Source organism: Artemia sp. Qi Xiang Cuo, chromosome 7, assembly GCF_049724085.1.
Source record: "Artemia sp. Qi Xiang Cuo chromosome 7, ASM4972408v1, whole genome shotgun sequence".
Taxonomy (NCBI): Eukaryota; Metazoa; Arthropoda; class Branchiopoda; order Anostraca; family Artemiidae; genus Artemia; species Artemia sp. Qi Xiang Cuo.
This window is the reverse complement of record NC_142800.1, coordinates 56,188,006-56,212,481: the sequence shown is the minus strand read 5'-3', so window position 1 is coordinate 56,212,481 and position 24,476 is coordinate 56,188,006. Positions and strand designations below refer to the sequence as shown.

General features: G+C 35.6%; 1 protein-coding gene across 6 annotated transcripts in view; it reads left to right on the top strand.

The window, feature by feature from the left end:
• The window catches only part of LOC148950469 (MAP/microtubule affinity-regulating kinase 3), a 171,267-nt gene that overhangs the window by 139,564 nt on the left and 7,227 nt on the right, over positions 1-24,476 (top strand). For 5 of the 6 annotated variants that reach the window (XM_089092420.1, XM_089092422.1, XM_089092421.1 and 2 more), the window contains 3 exons: positions 9,962-10,225; positions 12,594-12,699; positions 22,262-22,366. In XM_089092420.1, coding sequence (XP_088948546.1) covers positions 9,962-10,225; positions 12,594-12,699; positions 22,262-22,366 — 475 coding nt within the window. The remainder of the gene's footprint in view (positions 1-9,961; positions 10,226-12,593; positions 12,700-22,261; positions 22,367-24,476) is intronic. The other variant, XM_089092424.1, reaches the window with a different exon arrangement.

Sequence of the window (24,476 nt, the reverse complement as noted above, 5' to 3'; positions counted from 1 at the left end):
CCACCATATTGCACAGTAGCATTTTTCTAATATTTTGTAATAACAATGAGAGCCCTTTTGTACAGCAATCCACATCGCTTAGTAGCAATTGCTAGCAGAATCGAGTGTTAGGAAGTTGCACTCGTATTTAAAATATTATGTTATGTCAAGAAGCAGTTGATTGAAATACTCTGATATATTGACAAAGTCCATGCGTCGACTGAAAAAATTGGTCTAATAATTTGTGAATGATAACACGTGACCTGAGATAGAAATTATCATATTCTGTAAGAAACTCAAATTTTGGAAGTCTTCTATGCAATTTTTCCGCTTTTTTGATGGTATATGTGGGGAATCGGCACCACCCTCTGTTGCTTAACAACAGAAAATTCAGTTTTATCCTAATAGAACACGTCAGCTCTTTTCCTGAGAGTGAAATTACCCTACTAGCGGAATTGTCTTAACTAGGTTTTTTGTTTTCATTTTCATTAGTGACTAAAGAGAAAAATCAAGCTAATACAATCGTGTTTACGGGACTATGGACCGCTCTGGAAGGAGCGTTCAAAATCTGAAGTTTTGAATTGAAGTTATCAAGTATTTTGCAATAGGTTGCATAGGTTTCATCAAGACTTGGCTAATTGTAGACAGAGAAAAGCCAAGAGTATTTGCATTTTTCTCAGAAGGGAGTTTTGAGTACTAGGACCATTTTGCACTCGGCTCACGAATTATTGACTATTTTAATACAACTAAGTAAAGGGAGACTGCTTCTATATTTCTTTAGTAATAGTAAGACTTAAAAGCCAAATATTTCAAGGGACTTTTGCGTAAGCCAGTTAAGCTTGCTTATCTTTATTAAGTAATTCGTAGTTTCGTAATTTGTGTTGGGCGGATCTAGGATTGAGGCTCATGCCACTAACCCCTCACCCCAAGCCAGGACTTGGGTGTTTGCAACACTAGAATTTGAACCCACATCCCCAATAACACAGGATTGCAAGTCTAGTGTGTCATCCACATGGCTTTGATAGCTCAACATCCTTATATAACAAATTTTAAGTGAAGATTTGTATAAAATGTACTAATATTTCATTTTGATCTCCTATGACCTTGTATGCTTGTATGATCTTGTATGATTGTATGATTTTAATCTCCTATGACCTTGTATGAACTTCTATGACCTTGTATGCTTCACCTACTATTTCTGTCTTGTTTAGGTTTGAGCTATGGTAACAATAGAATTCTAGTTCCACGTTAATGACTGAAAAGTCGCAAGGTATCAGTTGTAGGGTGTGTGTTCCTGTAAAACAGGCAAGAGAAACAGTGTTAACTCAAATAACTTCTTTTACAGCTACAGGAACAAATAGACAGGATCCCAATTAAGATGAGATATTTTTATTAAACAGCTTTAATGCATAGTCTGGTACAGATGGGGATGGATGGTATCCTAGTTTAGGTCGATTTAGGGAAGGAAAAAAAAAAAAAATCACAGTTGAAATTTAGGAAGAATCAAACACTTTGCGTTAAAAAAGTGCAAGTAAGGATCAATCCCTGTTAATAGTAAGTAACCGAGACTCAAAAAAAAAGGAGTTTTGACAACAATATATGCATACCAAGGATCGACTTTTTTTACTTTGATTCTGAATATGTAAAATTATTTTTGTTTTTGCGAGTTGTATCGAATCAATGATACTAAAATTTTGGGCGAAGGATCATTCGAACGCTATCGAAAGTTCTATTGCAACATAATACAAACATACAACTCTATGAAAATAACACACTCCATGACAACATACAGGTCACAAAAACAACTAATGCAAAAAATAAAAATATTCTTAAAAAGGATCGTGATAAGACCTAGTATGGAAATCCTTAAAGGCTATAAAGCTTTTGAAAGACTGGACCGTGATAGTCGCAACTGTTTCCGATGGCATTGTGTTCCAAGTCTTCCACTTTCGGCTAGATAAAGAGTTTTGGCCTAATCTTTTCTGTGGACGTGGTGGGTATATTTTGTGTTGGTGTTGACGGTTATTACTGTATTCTGTAAAAGTGAAGAAGTGAGTTGGAGTGGTATTATCGATGTTCCTAACAATGCGGAATGTGTTTATTAGGTCAGCTCTATCACGTCGGAACTGAAGACTAGACAACTGTAGTCTGCATTCTCTGGTGGATGGTAGATGTCTCGGTTAAGGTATGATTTTGGTTGGCCTAAGTTGCACTTTCTCAACTCTTTCTCTATCTCTCTTATTAGGGCACAGCATTGCACTTTGTTTCGTTAATGAATATAGAGTTCGCCGCACACCACCGGCGCAGAGCATCCAAATCCTCTTGAAGGAAAGAAATATCATGTTCATTCGTGACTGACCTGTAAACTTTCACATCATTCCCGAACATTTTCAAGGTCAACTTTTTAACAACCCGCGGCAAATCATTGATCAAAAGGCAGAAGAGTACCGGCCCAAGACAACTGCCTTGCGGAACTCCACTTATGATAGACATAGGTGATGACAAAGCATCACCTACCGCAAACTCTTCGGTTCTATTTGTAAGATAACTCGTTATCCATGTTTCAGTTCGCGGACCGATACCGTATAGTTGACGTGTCTTAATCAGAAGTGGGATGAAAATTTTTTCGAACGCTTTGGAAAAGTCAATATAAATACAATCAAACAGAATACCATTATTCGCCATCAATTGAAAATTATCAATCACCTCCCGAAGTTGCGTGTTACAAGAACACCGTTTACGGAACCCATGATGAGCTGAATGCTTAAGTTATTTTACTCAAAATGTGCCTGGATTCTGCTCACCAGAACTTTCTCCAGTTTACGTGAAAAGATAGATGTATTTGAAATCGGTCTGTAATTTTTAAAATGGAACTTTGAACCATTCTTTCACAACGGCCTAGTGATTGCTTTTTTCCAAGCTGAAGAACATTCACCAGACGAGAGACAAAGATTAAACAGATATGTGAGTGGTTCAGCAAGCACTGATGCAAGTTCGCGTCATATCATATTTGAAAATCCATCAATATCCGGTGCCTTTCCAGGATCAAGATTTCGAAGCGTTTGATAAACATGCTGGACCGTAAAATCTGAATCACCAAATTTTTTTGTTAAATCTCGAGGAGTAAATCGAGCATATGTTTCTGTCTGTGTTTGTTTGAAAACTTAACCAAATACCTTATTGAAAAGTTGTGATTTTTCATGATTATCATCTATATGTGAAAGAGTTTCAGGATCTATAAAGGAAGGTGATGATGGGGATTGTGAAACTTGATTCCTTCTTACATACTTCCAAAATCTTTTTGGGAAACTCTGGACTGATGCAATAACATTTGACTCAACCTCTTGACGATTTAGACGAAGGAACTCAGTTGCTCTATTTCTAGCTCTTTTATATTTTAACCATGGATCAGAGGTTTTAATTTTTATGTGCTCACGCCACCTATTACCTTTTTCTTTTAGCATGTGTACAATATACCGAGGAAGAATCTGTCTATTTTTGGAAAACTATCTCCTAGTAAAGGTTGATACATATTGATCTATACCCTCTTTAGGGGTCTGCTTAATAAATCCGAAGGACACGTCAGCGGTAGCATTTCATTGCTGTAGCTCCTCTCGGATAGAAAAAGACGAAGTTTAATCAGAAAATGCAACATAATTCGCTCTACCATAATCATATTTAGGAGAACTATTCGGAGTATCAAGAAAACCCGAAAAACAATTAAGTGATATCGCCAATACCAAATGATCGCTTTTTCTTAGTGGTGGTTAAAACAAAACATCAATAATACGAGTATCATCAGGTGATTCCGTAATTACAAGGTCCACAACTGAAGGGGTCGAATTAGCCCGCAAACGAGCAGGGTGCTGAATTTGCTGATGCAAGTAATGCTCTTGTAAAATTTGTAGGAATTTATTTTCAAACGATCCATCAGAAAGATGCGTTTTGCTTGAGGTCTAATCAATGGAGGGTAGGTTAAAGTCACCAGCTACTAGAAACTTAGAACTATGTAAAGAAACAGAGGACAAATACTGCAATATTTTTTTATTATTAAATGTAGACAATTCACTAACACTAGGACAACGATAAACGGCTACAACTCTAGCAGTACTTGTGGACCCAGGTAACTTCACATCAACAACTAAACATTCCCTTAGACTTGAAGAGATTGGGCCATTCACTTTTATATACTTCAACGTAGTATGAACATAAATGAAAATTTCACGCTTATAACTACTGTTTACAATGAGATTATAATCAAACACTTGCTGGAAATACACATCTGGTTGTTGACAGTTCTTGGGTAATGATTCCATAATAACGATGACGTGGGGTTTCAGGGCTGATATTAGGGCTTGAAATTTATCAATTTTCGAAGATAAACAGTTTGCGTTTGTATAAAGAACAGATAAATCACTCGATCGTTTCCCCACGAAACGAATTCGCTTTCACAAGTTCCGGTCCCGCTTTGCCGTTTCTAACCTTCCAACCTGATTCGCCTGCTGCTTCCTTATCTTGAAGTTTTTGCTTCAACACAACGTACTTTTTCTTATGTGCAAGTTCGACGTTTTTACGATCATGAGAAAATCCGAAGCCTGTAATTGTTCTTCCTATCAAACAATCTGTTCGACAGATTATTGACAGGAAGAAAGAAGCGGCGTTTCTTTCAATGGGGCTACGAAACATTAGTTTAATGGGGAGACACTCCTAATGAAAATTAGAAGGAGTGCAATTTTTTAGAGGTGATCATCATTCCCAAAACATTGTTAAACGAGTATTAAACTTAATGGAAAAACAGGGTTAGAATGAGGGAATACTAACCTTCCTCACATTGAAGAAGGACTTCGGTCAAACAGTTCGCTATAATAAACTGTAAGTAAAGAGCGACCTTTGTCGATAGAAACTCAAACTTGGAAAGACTGAGTTTTGATTAAAATGTATGCAACAACAATATCTATTATTTAGGCTCAAAGTAAATGTGTAAAATGTACTAATTTTAAAGTTGCTCATCATAGGCTATTAGCAAATGAAAATATCCACAATTTTACACACAGGATGTGCACCCCTCCCCCCGAGGTTTGATGGAAATTGTGCAAATCAATTTTAAAATTTATGAGAATCCGAAGGTTATTATCAACAGGCTATGACAAATCTCGTCGAAAAGGATGGCCGCGCATGTGACCATACATAGTTCTTAACACTAGATTATTAAAAGAAGGTTGTTTCAAGTGAGCAACTAAAGATCTAGTTGATATAATCTAGCAATTAAAGTTTTCATAATCTGTAAATATCCTGCTTGTGAACAAGTATTTTATGCAGCAAATGAAAAAAGTTCTGTGTAGGTCGTATCTTTATATGATTAATCAAAGGAACTTTTTGCACAAAATTAGTTTTCCAAAAAAAAAGTAAAGAACTCCATTAAACCAAAAATAGAATCAAACAATCTACCAAGCATACAACTACCACAAATCAGTATCAATAAATAAATGAAACCCAAAACAAACAGAAATTGAAATAAGTCAAACTCAAAACGAGCAGAAATTAATATATTAGGGTTCTAAACTCCATGCTTTCTAAAAGCCAGAATATAATTTGTACTTTACTGAAAAAATTCAAATGAATTTACTGAAAAAAATATACTGATATTTATTCCTTAAAATCTTAATTAATTTTTGTTTTCTTAAAGTTATACGTGAAATCATTTAAAAAAAATTTTTTTCAGTAAAGTACAAAATATATTCTGGATTTTAGAAAGCATTAGGTTTAGAACCCTACTTAGATTAATTTCTGCTCGTTTTGAGTTTGACTTATTTTGATTTATGTTTGTTTTGGGTTTGATTTATTTATTGTTGCTGGTTTGTGGTAGTTGTATGCTTGGTAGATTATTTGATTCTATTTTTGTTAATTTTTGGTTTAATGGAGTTCTTTACTTTTTTTTGAAAAACTTTTTGTGCAAATTTTTTTTTTATTAATTTCTGTTCGTTTCAAATTGACATAGTCTTTTTCAGGGAAAAAGACTTAACCTCTTCTTAAGTTAAACAATCACCCCTTCCATAAAAACCTTTAATACCCCCTGGGCATAGCTTACAACCCTTGTCCCTAATCTCTGGGATTTCTTTCAACCCCAATAGCCTTGTTATATGATATTTAGACTATTTTGAATAGAACGGCTATCTCAAAATTTTTAATACACGCATTTCGGGACAATATGACGTGTGTGTAGGGGTGAGAGGGTAGCTGCCCTCTGATTACTTTGACGCTTAAAAAGAGCCCTAGAGCGTCTGATTACCAATCCAATGAGCCCCCTTGAAGTTTATATGACCACACTTTCTGTAAAAACCCCATATGTCCCCAGGGAAAAACTTACATCCCTTGCCCTGAGGGCTGGGGGGATTTTTTATCCTCAAAGTCATAATTTTCAGACCTTTCTGATAGGCTTAACAAAATGGCGTTATCAAGATTTTGATTCGAAGTGTTTGGGGGAATGATAGGCTTGAAGGGAGACATTTGTCCTCTGATCACTTTCGACTGATAGGAGAGTAAAAAGACCTCTCAGTTTCCGATAAGATGAGCCGTTTCCGAAGCGTCTACTACAAAATTTTGTATAAAAACCGTATATGCCCCAAGGGCATAACTTAAGACCCTTGTCATGAGGGTTAGGGGGATATGGTTGTCATCCTTAAATACATAATTTCCAGACCTTTCAACTACGTTGAAAAAAATGGCCAGATAAAAATGTTGACCGGAAATGTTTGGGAAAATGATGGGCGTTGGGGGGGGGGGGGGCGCGATTCCCCCTCTGATTAATTTCGACTACTAAAAAGGGCACTAGACCTTTCAATTTCCAATTGAATGAGACCTTTTTCAAGTTTCTATGACAACGCTATCTATAAAAATCTTACATGGCCCCAGGGCATAACTTATAACCCTTGACCTGAGAGGTGTGGTGGGTTTGTCATCGTCAAAGACATAATTTCCAGAACTTTCAACTACGTTGAACAAAATGGATCTCTTGAAATTTTGATTGGATGTGTTTGGAGAAATGGTGGGCGTGAGAGGGAGGTCAGTTGCCCTCCAATCACTTTCGATTATGAAAAAGGGCGCTAGCCCTTTCAATTTCCAATCGATTTAGCTCTCTTTGAAGTTTCTAGGACAACTCTTTCTATAAAAACCTTATATGCCCCCAGGGTATAACTTGCAACCCTTGCCCCGAGGGCTGTGGGGGTTGTCATCCTCAAACACATAAATTCCAGAACTTTCAACTACGTTGGAAAAAATGGCTATCTGAAAATTTTGATTGTATGTGCTTGGAAAATGGTGGGCATGAGAGGGGGGTTAGTTGCCCTCCAATTAGTTTCGGCTATTAAAAAGGACACTAGCCATTTCAATTTCCAATCGAATAAGCCCTTTTTTAAGTTTCTACGACAACGCTTTCTATAAAAAACCTTATATTCCCCCAGGGTATAACTTACAACGCTTGCCATGAGGGCTTTTTTTTTGGGGGGGGGGAGGGAGGTTGTCATCCTTAAAGACCTAATTTCCAAAACTTACAACTACGTTGAACAAAATGGCTATCTAAAAATAATGATTGTATGTGTTTGGGGAAAAGGTAGGCGTGAGAGGGGATTAGTTGCCCTCCAATCCCTTTCGACTGTTAAAAAGTGCACTATCCCTTTGAATTTTCAATCGAATGCGCCCTTTTTTAAGTTTTTATGACAAAGCTTTCAATAAAAAACTTATATGCCTCCTGGGTATAACCTATAACTCTTGCCCCGAGGGCTGTGAGGGGGCTATCATGCTCAAATACCTAATTTCCAGAACTTTCAACTATGTTGAACTAAATGGCTATCTCGAAGTTTTGATTGGATGTGTTTGGATGAATTGTGGGCGTGGAAGGGGTGTTAGTTGCCTTCCAATCACTTTCGACTATTAAAAAGGGCACTAGCAACTTCAGTTTCCAATCGAATGAGCCCCTTTTAAAGTTTTTATGACAACACTTTCTATGAAAAAACTATATGCCCCAAGGGTATTACGTAAAACCCTTCCCCTGAGGGCTGTGGGGTTGTCATCTTCAAAGACCTAATATTCAAAACTTTCAACTACGTCGAACAAAATGGCTATCTCAAAATTTTAATTGGATGTGTTTGGGGAAATGGTGGGCATGAGATGGGGGTTAGTGGCCCTCCAATCACTTTCGACTATTAAAAAGGGCACTAGCTCTTTGAATTTCCAGTCGAATGAGCCCTTTTTGAAGTTTGTACGATGACGCTTTCTATAAAAATTTTATATACCCCCAGAGCATAACTTACAGCACTTGCCCTGAAGGCTTTGAGGGAGTGTCCTCGTCAGAAACATCATTTCTATCTGGAAATCAACTACGCTGAAGAAAATGGATATTTAAAAATTTTAATCGGATGTGTTTGGGGAAATGGTGGGCGTGGAAGGGGTTTTAGTTGCCTTCCAATTACTTTCGACTATTAAAAAGGGCACTAGCCACTTCAATTTCCAATCGAATGATCCCTTTTTGAAGTTTCTACAACAGCTCTTGATACGAAGTGCCCTGGTCTAGAACAAAAAACAAATAATACATTGTGCCAACATCGTTCTTTGCTTAGGCAGCTCGATTGCGCTGCTTATGATATATCAGATAAGTGTGTTACAGAGATTAGTTATATATAAAGCAGCAATATTACCGAACTTTTGGTACGAAAGGAGGTTAGTAAGTGGTATATGTTTGATCGCAATTTGTATGGGTTATTTTGATTGATTTTGTTCTAAGGCGCACAACAGAGGTTATGGGAAGAACGTGGTGTTAAAGGGAGGATGAGACTTCCAGACTTAAATTATGTGAAATATTTTGTGTATCTTAAGTACATTTTTAACAAAACAAAATATCTCTTGGAGGTATTAAGTTCTCGTAGGGTGGGAGAATAGGTTTAAAGACAAATTTTTAAGAAGTCATGTCAAAATGAGCATAAAGAGGGGATGTTAGATACCGAGAAATATTGCAGCTTCACTAGCCTTGGCAGTATAATTAGTAAGGAAGCTAATGCAGTAAAGATGCAAAAAGTAGAATAGCCATGATGGAGGGTGTTTGTTTTTTGTTTTGTTTAGTTTTTTTTTAGTTGAAGAAGTCTACAAGAATATAGGAAGTTTTAGAACTAATATTAAGATACTAAAAGCTAATGGCTGTGAAACACAAGCACCTCGAAAATAAAGGAAGATTTGCTATATATTTTAAAAAGGAATTGTTTTAGGGTTATTTTAGATACTCGTTCAAGTGAGTCTATGTGTATGATAGAAGTAAATGTATATTGTTTGGTCCTGTTTTATAGACGAAGAGTGATGAATTGCCAAAAATCCTGCTTTTGATAGTCCTGGTATTGGGGATCACATTAAAAGCGGGGTATTCTCGGATGGGTGAGACTAAGTCATAAGAAAAGATTGAAAGGAAGTAGGAACATCAGGTGACAGAGAAACTGTTAATTTCTAGACATAGTGGGGCGTAAAAGGAGAACTTGCAAATATTTGGATTTTGGCAGTTTGGTTCTATGATGAATTGCCAATAAAAGTAGTTGTAGTAATTTCAAAACCTCGCCTTTTCTGATCCTCACCTGGAAATGTAAAACTACCCACAATAAAAGCTGAATGTAGTATTTGAAAATTCCATTCAGTGTTGATGATAATAAAGTTTGTGTACTTGCAAATCAACATTGGCATGTCTGATATTGACTATCTTTCCCTTTCTCCATGTGTATATTAGGCCTTCCTTTGAAGTAATAGTGGACTGAATATTGAAACGCTTACAAGAGCTGTATATGCACTGTCTGCTTGTCCTTTTTTACTACTTTGATTTGTTTAGGCTCAAATCCCACGAAGTTTCCATTTTCCTCCTCTATTTGGTAGTTCACTGTCCTACAGTTCCTCCTGTGTTTACTCTCCTGTGTTGAGATTATTTCTAGACTTACTTTTCTCTTTTTAGAACCTCAATTGCTGTTCCTGCGTCTGCAACACCGACTGGAACCACTGTTGGCGGAGCACTGGGAGCACGGAGTCCGGCTACTTCTGGCCCACTGTCACGCAATACACCAATTAGATCAACCTACCACAGCGGTCAAACTCGTCCGAGGCCCCTTGCTTCTGCTTTTGGCCCAGGAGGCGTTGGAATGGCGGCTGATACCTCTGCAATTGGGGTTGGATCCAGAACAAGTTTCTTTTCTAAGCTTTCATCTAGATTTTCAAAGCGGTGAGTCCTACTTAATGGGACCAGGAATCTTAACTTGCTTGAAGTATATTGTGTTGACTTACTCCTAGGTTGAGTTAAAACTTTTATTCTGACTTTTAGATAATTCAAAGTGTAGAAATGGCAATTTAAAGATAAAGGAAAAAAAAAAATGTGAATGATGTGACTAAACAGCTAATGATGTTTTCCTAATGAGTAAATAGACTTATGCCATGATTTATTAATGACATTCTTAGCTGTTTGGAATAAACAAGGATATTAAATTGGTGCCTAACACAATCCAAAATAATGCCACAGTAATTTCTGCTTGATTAATTTGCGTATTCTCCGCCAAAAAAGAAATAGTGAATTCAGTGCTACAGACAAGTTTTTATCGTTAAATGGGGCAAGGTGTCAATAGTCAAAGACATTTTGTAAGAAAATGTTTGCCCGCAAGTGAGTTATGTCTTTCTCACCCTCTCTTTTACGCCCTCTCTGATATTTCCTTTTTCCATATCTTCCTTCTTCCCTCTCTCCCTTTTTCTCTCTCTCTAGATCTTGATTATGTTAATGCTCTTTTTTCTTAACTTTCTTGCTCTTTTTCCATCTCGCTCACTCTTTAAGAGCTGTTTTTCTCTCTTTTACTCCTCCTATATTATGTCTTAGTCCCTCTCTCGGTCTCCATTCTACTTAGTGCTCTCTTTTTTTTGCATCCTCTCATTTTCTTCGCCTTGCTCACTCAAATAACTAGTAATAAAGTGTTAGACTATGAATACGGTGAGGTAACAGCAAAAAAATCTTTTGTGTTTGGAAAAAGAAAATGTTTAGATTGATTTTACTGTATAATAACGTGTTTCCTCTAATTACCTTTAGTATTTGTTATTATTGCATTTTCTTTCAATTACTATTGATGCTGTTTTGTTGACGCTTGAGTTCGTTCTACGAGGAACACAACCCGTGGAATACCTAATAATGTGTATATAAACGTATAAATGGCGCTTATTTTACGGAATATTATCCTAAGAAACAAATCAGCATGAAAGTAATTATAAATCAATTAATTTTGTCTCTGAATGCTTTCGTCGTGTAAAGTGGGAACGTCATATATTAAACTATTTTGTCTGTGTAATGCTTTACATTTCGCATAAGCTCAAGAAAAGACTGGCAACCTATAGAAGAAAGTGATTTATGTTTTTAGTTTGACTATTCTTGGGAATGTAGTTGCTTATCCTGGCATGGAATATCCATTGTAAATACTGGTGTTGGCTTTGCGGAAATCCTTCAAAAACAAAAAGTAGAGGATTTCTGTTTTGAGAACATGAAAGAAAGTAGCTCCACCGACTACAAAAGCGATTATAAAATAAAGCATTAGAGTATACTTCTATGAAATTGCTTCTTTAATGGAAATAGCCTTATATATCTAATTGCAAATCGTAACTGCATTCGTAAGTTGTAAGAGACTTTTCCTTACCAAAGGAAATTGAATAGTTGGAACAAAACCTTGTTGAATGATCCAAGTAACATGAGGATTTTAAAGTAATGATCTGCTGGAGACCAGGGGGGAGGGGGGGGGGTACAAAGAAACCGTCATTGGGGAGGGCATCAAGTTCCTGCAGAATGTGTTTTGGGTTCAATTTTGAAATCCAAGAACGATATATTAATAAGTTATATGTTTTTTATGTTATCGACAGTCGGTAGATTACAACATAAATTGTTACTTCTGAGAGCCCTTTTCAAAAGGAACTGGCTCAAAAAAGGTTCAATAACGTAACCAGCTCCGTTGAAGACAGGTGCACGTGCAGCTAAATTGTCGTGTTGGGTTACACGTATCCATGAACTTACGGCACTGGGTCTGAAATTTCAAAGAAGATAAGAACCTTGTTCTTAGTAAATTGTATTTTTAGGCCAAAAATATCGTATTCTAAACTCTTAGAAATTTTTTAGGGAGTTTTCACTTTATCCCTGTTGCGTAAGGGGGGGGGGGGGTTGTAACAGGCGTCATTAGAAATATGAGGTATTCAATGTAGTGTTGTCATTAGAGTGTTTGATTGCTACTATGTGCCTAAGGATGTTGAGCTACTTTTGTCGAAGGATTGAAGCTATTGCTGGGAAGTGTTTCATAATCAGACAATCTATGGCTTTAATTACATAACGTTGTCTGGAATTATCGGAATTATAGTTTCTTTTAACTTTGTCACTTTAAAGAGGAACTGGAGAGTAACTTGATACAAAAAAAAGTACTGGAAAAAGTGTCTCAATTTGGGAAATTTGAACAAAAGATTCTTTTTTTTTTTACGTCTGCTTTGCTTGTAGTTAAGGATTTTATTTATATTCACTTAATATAGGGCTAACAAGATAATACATTCAAGTTTACTTTTTTTCGTGTTTTTAGAAATGTGAATGAGGAACAGGTGAAGCCGAGATCTCTCCGCTTCACATGGAGCATGAAGACAACCTCATCACGTGACCCAAACGAAATAATGATGGAAATCAAGAAGGTATTCTAGTTCGAATGAGAACCTGGCAACCTCCCTCATTTTGAACCCTTGTCACTTGTCTCCCTCCTTCTTACTCTGCACCGCCTCTCTTAGATTCTCGTCCTCTATTTCTTTTCAAGATTTTACTTATAGCATGCTTGGCTTTGCATCTCTCCCTTTTGTATGCTTGTAATGGACTTGTTTGACTCTTGGCTATATATATATTTGTTTCTTCTACTCTATTCACTTGAAAGAGCTCGACATTGTTATTGTAATGCTTATATTAATCCTCAACTGGTTTGTAGGGTCTAAAGGGTCTTATTGTCACATAAGTGACTTGCTGAGCAAGATACCACTATAAAATTCTTGCACTCTATCTTGTTCTATCCATGGGATTGAAAATGACAGAGGGACTTCAGTATACGCATTACAGACAAGGGAATATCAAGGAAAGGGTGGGGGGGGGGGGGTTGATAAGTCTGACCGTAAATTTGACTTTTATAGCTGATAAATTTAAGATTGTTTTATATTCGGTGGCTTGATAATTCTCGCGACATTTAGCATTGATTGAAATGGAAACTAAAAATAGATATTTGATATTAGACGCAGAGAATAGACAAGTTTGCTCTGCAAGTTTCACGAAAAGATTTCTGTTTGAATCAATTGTTCCTTGCAAGCATAAAATTGCTATGCTAGATTTTTTGTTATTTCTATAAATGCATTTAAAGACGTAAAAAAAGCCAAGCGAAGAAAGGTTAAATTATTCTTCAAGAGACCATTTTTAGCCTAGGGTCTTTTACACCCATCTGATTAGTTGAAGTGCTTTTTCTCATTCGGAAAGTTAATACTTGCAAAGAATGATACTTATTGCAATAGATATGTCAAGGCGAATATCTATAATCAATTATGGATATCTTTTGCCTTTGTTTTAAATTTTTTGCCTAAAATGCAATTTTGACTGTCATGACCTAGTAAAACCCTTTTCTCTTTTTTGTATTGGTATTTGTCAATTAAATTTAGTTACTTTCCCTTTTTCTTTCTTTCTTTTAGTAATTATAATTGCATATACTATTAGATAAAAGAAAGTGATATAGATTTAAGTTGATTAATCGATAAGGTCGAGGTTAAAGATAAGCATCTGCCATAGTCATTGCTGGCGCACGGGGCGTCGAAACGGCGTTTCAGTAGCTGGGTCTTGTTCTACAGGGACAAGTAGGGACCTTTCCGCAGCAGGGATCGATCCCTGGGCCCCGTATTGCCAAGCAGGGTATCAATCCACCTTGCTATCACAGGGTGAATAACCGATGTGATGCTGTTTATCTTTTGCCACTGTTGAACCTTGACGAATAGTACCTGATGATAGTGTGGGGTAGGGGAGGCGTGGCCTTCAAAAAAAGATGTTTTTTTTCTGCAAATCGTAAATATAGTAGAAATGGTAAACTTTCATGGCTATATACTTAATTCTCTTTATTTAAAGCTACAATAAAGTGTAATGAAGCCATTCAAACATAGTTTCTCTGAGCCATGTGCCAATTTAGAATACCAAATAATGAGGTTTAATTTTTCGAGGAATCCTCAAGAAATGAATGGTTTTGAGACTCTAACCACGAATGCAATTTTTTTAATATGTCTATACGCAATCTAGTTTACTTTTTTTGTTTGTATAAAAAATTGAGTTGGGTGTATAGTTAGGATATTGCAAAAACAATTCGAATTGTTCTTTTTTCAGTTACATTTCCGATTTTCAATATTTTTGTTGCAATATTTTTACACAATATTAATTTGGATGTGTATAAACTTTGGTCGTTTGTGACTTAAATGGCTGGGTGGGACGTGTCTGTAGGATCTGTAAAAAATGGGGGGGGGGGAATATAGGATTATTGAAAAAAATTTCTAGTGTCTATACGAGTCCCCTTTGCAAAAAAAGTGCCGTATCGGCACGTAAGTCTGACGTTCTCGGAGAGGGAGGTCATTAAAGTATAATAAAAAAGAAGATGTCTTGGACGATATTTTTTTCAGAAAAGAGGGAATGGCCGTGATGAAAGTATAAAAAACTGACATAAAATCTCTGAGGAATTCAAGCAATAAACACTACGAAAAATGTGGTTTTATGCCCCTTTTTAGGGCTACAATGAGAGAAAGGTTAAGATGAATAGGACACGTTCTATGGATGAAGAATGACAAATTGCCAAAGATTATCCTTGTCGGACACCTATCTATGGCCAAACGAAAAGCAGGTCGTCCCTTAATGGGGTGGGAGGAGGTCTTAAGGAAGGACTTGGAACTTAATTGAAATCGGAGCTTCTTGGGAGGGTATAAAGAGGGGGGCTTTGAATAGATTAGGATAGAGTTTTTGCTGTGTTGGCCTCAGGTGGCTTGGCGCTGCAGTGAGTTGTTGATGGTAGTAGTAGTAGAGGTTCAGAGGTTCAGCTTTGAAGAGAGCCTTGAATAGCTTTGTCTGTGTGTTGTGGCCATTTCTCAGTAGTAATATCCTCCGTCACTCCCTTTGAAAATGTTCCTTTTTTTTGTCCTCAGTTTTTCGGGGGGTGGGACAAGCTTTGTGCATTTATGTTGATAGTGGCTCCATGCAGACACGTACAACATACGAATAGAACAGTTTGTGAAATCGTGAGTAATATGTTAAGTTGGATGGTTAGTGAATCAATTAAAACAGGTATCCGGATGTTCGTCTTAGAACAGATATGATTTTCCATTCAATGTGGTTGCTTCTGTCAATATTTACTAGTTAGATTTGGATTCTCATCAAATCCTTAGCCCTGTATGTCAATATCACAATGACTCTTTAAGGAAGAAAAGATGAAAGGTTCTCACTTTAAAGCGTTGAATATGCTATGGTAAACGTGTCGTCACTAATGTAATCCTTTTTCAAGAGTGGTTCTTGCAAAATCAAATAAACCTGATTATTTTTCCCTATAAAATTAACTAACTGAGGTTGTCTTTCTTCTCTCTCTTTTTATTTCTTTTTCTAATTTATAAATGCACATTTTCTTGTTTAAAATATTGTTGTTATCATTAGTATTTTGACCACAATTATGGAAAGACATAACGTGACTTCATACCATCAGAAAATATTGGGGTAGTGTTAAAAGTGCACTGCAAGACGGAGAGCTCACTCCCACCGTACTTGACAAACGTTTATCGCTTATATCTATCTTAAATTACCTAGCAATTAAGCCATATTTCTCTATTTTAACACTAACATTTCCTTATGCAACGGTGGTGCAGAATTTCCCCTCATACGAACCTTGAATGCCTTCTTGATTTCAGGTCATTTTTTTTTATTTTAACTAAGCGTGCTTCTCCGTGAAATTGCAGTGCACTTTTCAGTAAAGAACATTTAACTGATTTGTTTTTACTCTTTTTCCTTGGATCTTTTTCAATTGGTGCCGCCGGATTTTGCGGAAATGCACGCATTTTTATTTGTTAAAATCTTTCTTTGTGTTTCTATTGTCCTTTTTGATTTAAATCACTTATGGTTACAAAGGCATACAAGAAGTATAAATGTTTTAGGTATAAAAAAAATATATAAAAACGTATAATGGTATAAAAGAATGCAAACTTTCTCTAAAAAATGGCTACTCAAAGCCTTTTATATTATTCCCTAAGCGTTCGAACAACTAAAAATTACTATCTTCTTGAATCGTAAAAGAAAAAAAAATCTTTATAGCAAAAGGAAAAGTTTATCAAAACGTATGTTTCTATGCCCTGTTTTACTTATGTTGTAGATTTATTCAGCTTTCTATCACCCCTTCTTAATGTATCTTATTCTTATCTCTGTCTCTTTTTGTCGAATAGTGTATAGTGCAATAAAGATGTTTCTAAGACAACACTGGCTATACATGACGTTCGACAAAAAACGAAGAATACAAAGAAAAAATAAAAAAAGTTTATATACGAATATATACAAATATTTATATATAAATATATATATATATATATATTATTATATATAAATGTATATATATATATATATATATATATATATATATATATATATATATATATATATATATATATATATATATATATATATATATATATATATATATATATATATATATATATATATATATATATATATATATATATATATATATATATATATATATATATATATATATATATATATATATATATATATATATATATATATATATATATATATATATATATATATATATATATATATATATATATATATATATATATATATATATATATATATATATATATATATATATATTCGTTTTTTTCTACTGGCTTTTTTTTTATTATTATTATTATTGTGTGTGTGTCTAACGTAGTGTTTACTGCCTCTTCTGAAGTATGTTAACATACTTTATTTTGAAAAAGGAGAAAAATGAAAACGAATATAAAAATAGAAAGAAACATTTAAAAACAATAGCAATAAAATGTAAGGATGTCAAGATCCATAACATTATCTTTTTTCCATTTGGGGGAGGGGGGTCCTTGAATAATAAAACAGAGTAACAGAACGGAAACAGAACTTTCATCTTGAGTCACTCCACTTTGATTTGGTGGTATGTAGAAAACAAACAAATGAAGACAAAATTACCCGATAAACTAAAAGCTTAGTCGCTCGTAATATGTTTAAGCAAACAAAGAAATTAGGTGATATATTGGGGAGTGAGGGGCAATAAATGTAAGAAGAGGAAGCGTAGATTAAAAATACCTTATATATACATGTATGGCAAAAGCCCTGGCGAGGTGAGGTTGAGTATAAAAGGCTGGAGCTGTTTTGATGTCGTAAGATGGTTTGGAATTAACATTCTGTCTTCTGCGTGTTCGTCCGTTCCTATGCCCTTGAGGAAAATCCCGCCTGCCTTCGAACCAGAATCGAAACGGGAAATAGCGCTGCAGGGTGACCTTGAGGAGTGGCACTCTTCGAGAAAGCCTAGTAAATGATCCAGTATTGCACTGGATCTTGGTTAATGGATAAGTCTCCTGTATTTTGTTTGTATCGGTAATGGGTTGTGGCTGAATAACTACTGTAATAAGAAAGATTCTGGTGTGATAGTTATTATGGATTCCCTCCTCACGTTGTAGTATAATATTTGTCGTGAACATGTAATGATTCTGATGTAACAAGTTTGAAATTGCTTGTCCATGATGTCGACCTTTGTTAATAGGATAGCACTTTCAAATGCAGAAAACCATGTACGGATCAAGATAGGCGAAGGCTCACACAAACCGTCCATTTAGCTGGAGGTCCTGAGAACTCTTGCTGTCTGCTTCTAAGGCAGCTTAAGCACTTTGTGTGACGTTCAGACGAAGTTATTAGTCCCTGACCTGTACTGGCAGGACCCATTGCTTTTTTATTGGCCATATCAACTGCAATTATTTAAATAATTAGAGAACTGCGACACGGAGCGCTACAACTTTGAAAGACGACTATCATATTGACACTTTACGAACTAGATGTTAGAGCTAGACTTCTTAGGAGTCTCAGAAATTCTTCTGATGGGGCTGTGAAACATAAATTAGGTGATAAAATCTATTTATTCAAGTAGGAAGAATGGGGTGCATTGGCGGGGTATAGGACTCGTGGTGGATAAGAAAGCTTCCATGAATAAGAAAATCTTGCTTAGGTTCGGAAGGTATTAATAATTGAGTTCTAGTTGCTTACTTTATGACAATTAATTAAAAAAAAAACTTTCGAAAAGGAAGTTTTTCAAAGAAAAGTAAAGGCCATGTTAAACTTAAGATCAGCAGAAATAAACTATAATAATAATTCAAACTCAAAACGATCAGAAATTATTATTAAAGAATAAATGAAACCCAAAACGAATAAAAATTAAATAAACAATCATAGCAGACGAACGTATGAAAGGTACTGATATAAATGAATAAATGAATCTTCAAACGAGTAAAACTTAAATGGCATATGCAAATTAAGCCTAAATCGAATAAAAATTACTACAAACAAGAATTTGGCTACTAAGAATAAATGAAGCCTAAAACGAACAAATATTACTGCAATCAAGAGTTTGTCTACTGCCCCCTTGCCTAACTGTAAAAGTCTAAAGCCTACTCCGTCATTGCGCTTTACTGAAAACGAATTATTAAAAAAAAAATCTTTTGTACTTAAGCCTTTTCCAAAGTTCACACAGCCACCTTTTTCATAAAAGCCTTATATGTACCCGGGGCATAAATTACAACCCTTGCCCCCGGGCTCTTTGGGGGGGGGGTCAACCCCGGAAGTTTTGTTATATGATCTTTGGTTTATTTTGAACAAAATAGTTATCTCAAAATTTTTATCGGATGTATTTGGGGAAAAAGAGGGCGTGGGGGTTAGTTGCCCTCCGATCACTTTTGACTATTAAAAAGAGAACTAGAAATTTCAATTTCCAATCAAATGAGCTTACTCCAAGTTTTATACGATCGTACCTTCCATAAGAACCTTGTATGTCCCCGTGGCATAACTTACAATAATTACCCCTGGGCTCGGGGGAGGGGGTCGACCCCTTAGTTTTGTTAACTGATTTTGGACTATTTTGAAGAAAATGGCTGTCTCAAAATTTTTAACGGATGCATTTGGGGAAAAGAGGCCATAGGGGGGGGGGGGCTAGTTGCCCTCTGATCACTTTTGACTCTTAAAAAGGGCACTAGAACTTTTGAATTCCAATCAAGTGGGTCCCCTCTGAAGGGTATACGATCAGCCCCTCCATATGAAGTGCCTCTGAAAAAAAAAACATAAGTCATATAAGCCGTATGACCTTTACTATAGGCAACGGTGTCTGTAGACACCGCTACTACTACTAGCTACTAGACAACTAGCTATCAGTCATTGGGGCATGTAGAGCCGACAGACAAAAACGGTGACGATTCAAACATTCTGAGATAAATTTATGCCATGGTAAGGCTATAGGACAGATATAGAAACGAATGAAAATGTTTCTACAATTTGGAAAGATAGGAAGATTTATTTTGTGAGGAGGTAAATACAGTACTAAAAGGATTGAAAAATGAACGCTTCAAGTACTGATAGTGTGATAAATGATTTTCTGAAATAGGGTGCTTGCGAATGAAGGGGTAAGTTTCTTAAGATTAGGAGTATGGTTTTAGGAAAGGCGGAAGCTTTATGTATTTTTAGTAACATTTTCATTAAACTTCACTGTAAGAAAGGTGATAAGAGTGAGTGTGGTAATTACAGAAGCATTAGCTCGATTTCTCCACTAAGCAAATTACGTAGCAGGGTGATATTTGTTAAACTAAGAGAGGCTGTAGATATATAGTGTGATTTTAAAAAGGAGAAAGGATTGGTTGACCAAATTTTCACTTTTTGAGAGTGAACTGTTTGACCCATTTAGTCCTCAATTTTATAGATTATGAACAGGCATTTGATTAAGATGATAGAAAAGCTTTAATGGAGTTTTATATCCTTGTATGGAATACCAAGTAAGTACACTCAAGCAACTGATGCTATGAATGAGAACAGTATTGTTGCGGTTCAGGTAGGAAGTGAGGTTAGTAGTTGGTTCGATGAGTAAGTGAAGGTTAAGCAGGTTGAATCGTTCGACCACCGCCTTTCCATTTTTACTTAAAATGAAAGGAAAATACGAAAATCGGTGAAGATTTCGATTAAGGTGATGCAATAAAAAAAGGGCTTTATAAAAGTACTAAAAAATGTCCTTGTATTTCTGCTTCACATCCGGAAGCCTTTATCAACGGAGAAATAAAAAGGGAAAGGAAGAAATAAAACTAGATTAAACAAAGTAACAGGTACTAGAAAAGAACATAAAAGATGAGAAAATACAACAAACGCTATAGGAAGAAAATAATAAAAAAAGAAAATTTTATATTGTATAGCGTTTGTTGTGTTTTTTTTTTCTAGTATATGTAATTTGTTTAATCTAGTTTTATTTTTATTTTTCATCTCTTTTTTCTGTTGATGTTGTCTTCCGGATGTAAAGCCGAAATACTCAGACATTTTACTGTCCTAATTAAAAGTTTTGCCCGTTCTCATATTTACGTTAAGCAGGGTCGTGTCCTATCCTGTTTATATGGACTATTTTGATGGGGTGTTTACCAAGGAATCTCGCTAAACCAATCAAATGGGAAGGTAAAATTCCTAGACTGAGACTATGCCAACGATTTGAGCGTTCTTGACAAAAATCTTAGTAAAATTAATATATTTTTGTAGGTTTTGAGGGTTCAGGCTTGAAAATTAATGTTAAGAAGACTGATTCGCTTAGACTAGAAATGAATGAGCGAGATGTGACGTTAGGTATGAGAAAATCTATCAAGTCAACAGCCTTACTTACCTTGATAGTATTTCTAGTAAAGATAACGAATGCAGTGAAGATATAAACAATAGAATTGCGAAGGCATAAGGTGTTTCCCCGTGGAATAGAGATTCCATTTCTTTCTATTCAGAGGAATAGAAAGATTATTTTTTCAAATGAGTTGAAAATACTGGAAACCGTGGTCATGATGGTCTTAGACTATTTTCTGAAAAGCGGGTGGGCCAAAAGACAGAGAAAGATCTGTTAAATATTTTTCCAGAGGTGTTGTCTAAGGATAGTTTCAGGTACTTGCTTGACGGACCGTATTATCAAATAGTAATCCGTACGAAACATATGGTTCGATTCCATTTCCCAGGCTATAATTGAAGAAAGGTTAAGATAGCTTAGCCATGTTTTATTGATAAAGGATGATAGATTTCTAAAGAATGGGCTTTTAATTCATCCATCTGGGGGCAAGAGAAAATCAGATCGTCCTCAAATAGAGTGGGAAGATGTTGTAGAACAGGCTTTAAAGGAAATTGGAGCTACTTGGGAGGGGGTAATAAAAAAAGCTTAGAATTAATAGGAGTAAAGGAGGAGCTTATACAGGTGTGTTAGCCTCAGGTGGCATGCTACTGCAGTGATTTGTTTGTAGTAGTAGTACACACTACTAATTTTTTGTGTTTGATAATTATGAGGTTGAAGCAGTGAGAAAGCAGGGGTCGTGCGGCTTTTTTTTACTGAATATCTTTACAACAGTGTGAGTCATGGAACACTGCCGAAATTCTAAAGAAAATTTTAAATAAAATCTATGTTAGTTGTAATTTTGCGGACAACAGGTTTCATGAATTATGTTTGATAAAGTTGTAATCGTTAAAATTTGGTTCAAAAAAGTTTGTTAATCCGTATATATATTGTGTTAGATTCTTTTAGTTGACTTGTACCAATGTAAAGCAAAGACATTTTTCAGTTTAGGATTGTAATGACCCGCCCCTCCCCCCCTCACCGCTACTTTGACGGGTGGCTACGTGCGCAGGTTGATTGTCTGAAATATAGTAAGGGCGTTCGGCACACGCTTCAAACTTCTTCTAAAGGTGTAATGCTTGAATATGGGAAAATACACTATTTTTTATCTATATTCTATATATCTCTGAATATGCACGTTTGTCGTGACTAGGCCTTAAGATAATTGCCCTTTATGTGGAAAATACGCAATGTCCTTTAATTTTGCCCACCGTCGAAACCTCTCATGGGACCTTGCGAGAGCCTACACTGAGCTATCTGGAAATGCCTTTGCTATTTTTACTTTTTTATAGGTTCTTGACGCCAACGGCTGCGACTACGAGCAACGCGAAAAGTTCCTCCTCTTGTGTGTGCACGGGGACCCCAATACCGACTCCTTGGTTCAATGGGAGATCGAGGCAAGTTTATCCTTTTCTTTTCTTTTTTGAATAAATTGTTTTTTCTCTTTATTATTGGACAGGCGCAATAATAATTATTATTATAATATAGATTTTGAGACCACGCTTCATAGACTGAGGTCCATGAATACGGCTTCCTTGTATGCTAATATAGGTTGGCACATAAAAAACAGGATAAATAGACAAATGAAAATTCGAAGTTCCATCCAATATCCATGATTTTTATTCAGTCGTCTTTTTGAAGCTACTTCATAAAGGTGGATCTTTATTTAGGTTTTTCGTTTTTTAGATTTGTGGTTTTGCTTTGTTTTGTGGACTTCAGTCTTTTTTTATTGATGCCGGGTGAGTGGAGATCTCCGACAAATTATTTGGGTTTTTTCCTTATCTTTTCATGGCTGTGAATTTTCCCCGTTTTTACTCTTATAAGTTTTCTGTTATTCAAGTGAACTGCATCCTTTGTTCGGGAAAATATTGTAGTATCCTCGGCTCTTAGTTTACTGCAGTTTTTGCTTTAATTACTATAAAAGGATCTAGATCGTAATAAACTGAATTATGTATTGCAAAAAGTCTTGAATTTGCGGTTCCCAGTCTTTGAAATATTTGTTTTTAGATTTTATAGTGGATGGATAGGTTTATGTCAGATATTTATCCTTAGCAACAAAATACAGCTACAAGTCCAATTTGAAATTTTACTTTCGAAAGAGAAAGGGCCTTGATGCATTTTCTAAAAACCCTTTTTTGTCCCTAATCGTTTTTCAGTTTTCTCATGCAACGCTGATTTTAGTAGCGTTGATTAGCGAAAATTTAGAAGAGGACAAAATGTGTTTATCCTTTCTTTGGGAGGGGGGATTTCAGTTTTTTCAATGAAAATACCAAAAACGCATTTTCCGATTAATTTACCCCCCCCCCCCCAAAAAAAAAAACAAAAAATAATACATTTTCAAAAGCCGTTGGGGGGGGGATACCCCCCTCTAACAATTGACGCCATTGCTGGATTTGTCAGTTATTTTTAAACTGTTAAAAAGCCGCTCTGCTGCAAAATTGGGAAAATGGTAGAAAGAATGTTTTAACTGCTTTTGCATAACACTCGTGATTTTGACACGATTGAAAATCTTTTTTGAAAGAAGATGGCCTCCTGGGGACTACAATTGGGAGCTTGTTCCACTTGTCAACTGATTATCAGGTACAACTTCTTGATTACTATTCCTACCTTCAATTCTTCTTTAAGTGCAACTACTGATTGTGCTGTTTCTTGTTATTCTTGGCACCTCGACTCAGATAGGGATCACATTCAGAATATACTCAAAAGAAGAGGAAAACTTATACTTGCAGTGTTGTTGTTAAAGAACAATTAAGGAGTAGACTGTTATATAAGTAGACTGTTATATATAAGTGTTAATACCGAACATAACAAAACTGAGAAAGTGTAATATTGTACAATAGAATATTCAATTGAATAATAAAAAATATGCTTCAAATGAAACGATATAAAATAAAACGATTAATTGACCGCATGGTGTCACATACAGCTCATCAGAGACGTGCCTTTAACTGTATGGGTTTTCGGCGCTTTCTGGTTAAATTCTAGTAGCAATTTATCGAATTGAAAAAGATATATTTATTAAGCAACACCTTGATTTTTTATCTACTTAACATCAATAATATGAAAGAGACAATTCTGTGTGAACATTAGTAATTGATATTGGTTGTTGATGCAATTGGCGAACGTTGTCTGATAGATCTTTGCTTTTTTGTCAGTTTAGAGAGAATCATGTTAAATTAGCAATCAGTAAGTTTTTTCTCTCACATTTGATGAATAAAGTTGAAAAATTAAAGCTCATTTGTATTTTAAGAAAATGATTGTCAAGATTAGACAAAAAGAATAATATAAAGCAAAGAAAAAACATTCATAGTCAAAGAAGAAAATTGAAAAAAAAATTAAAAGGATGATCTAAAAAGGCAGAGTGTTGTCTCCTTGATTGACACAACCGTGTAATTGAGTGAGAGCATACCAACGCAATATTCACAGAACCACCGCGGGCCAGTAAAGTTGTGATTAAAACACATCACAAATTTCGGGCCAAAGAAATGTATAGCAGGAGAAAAAGTA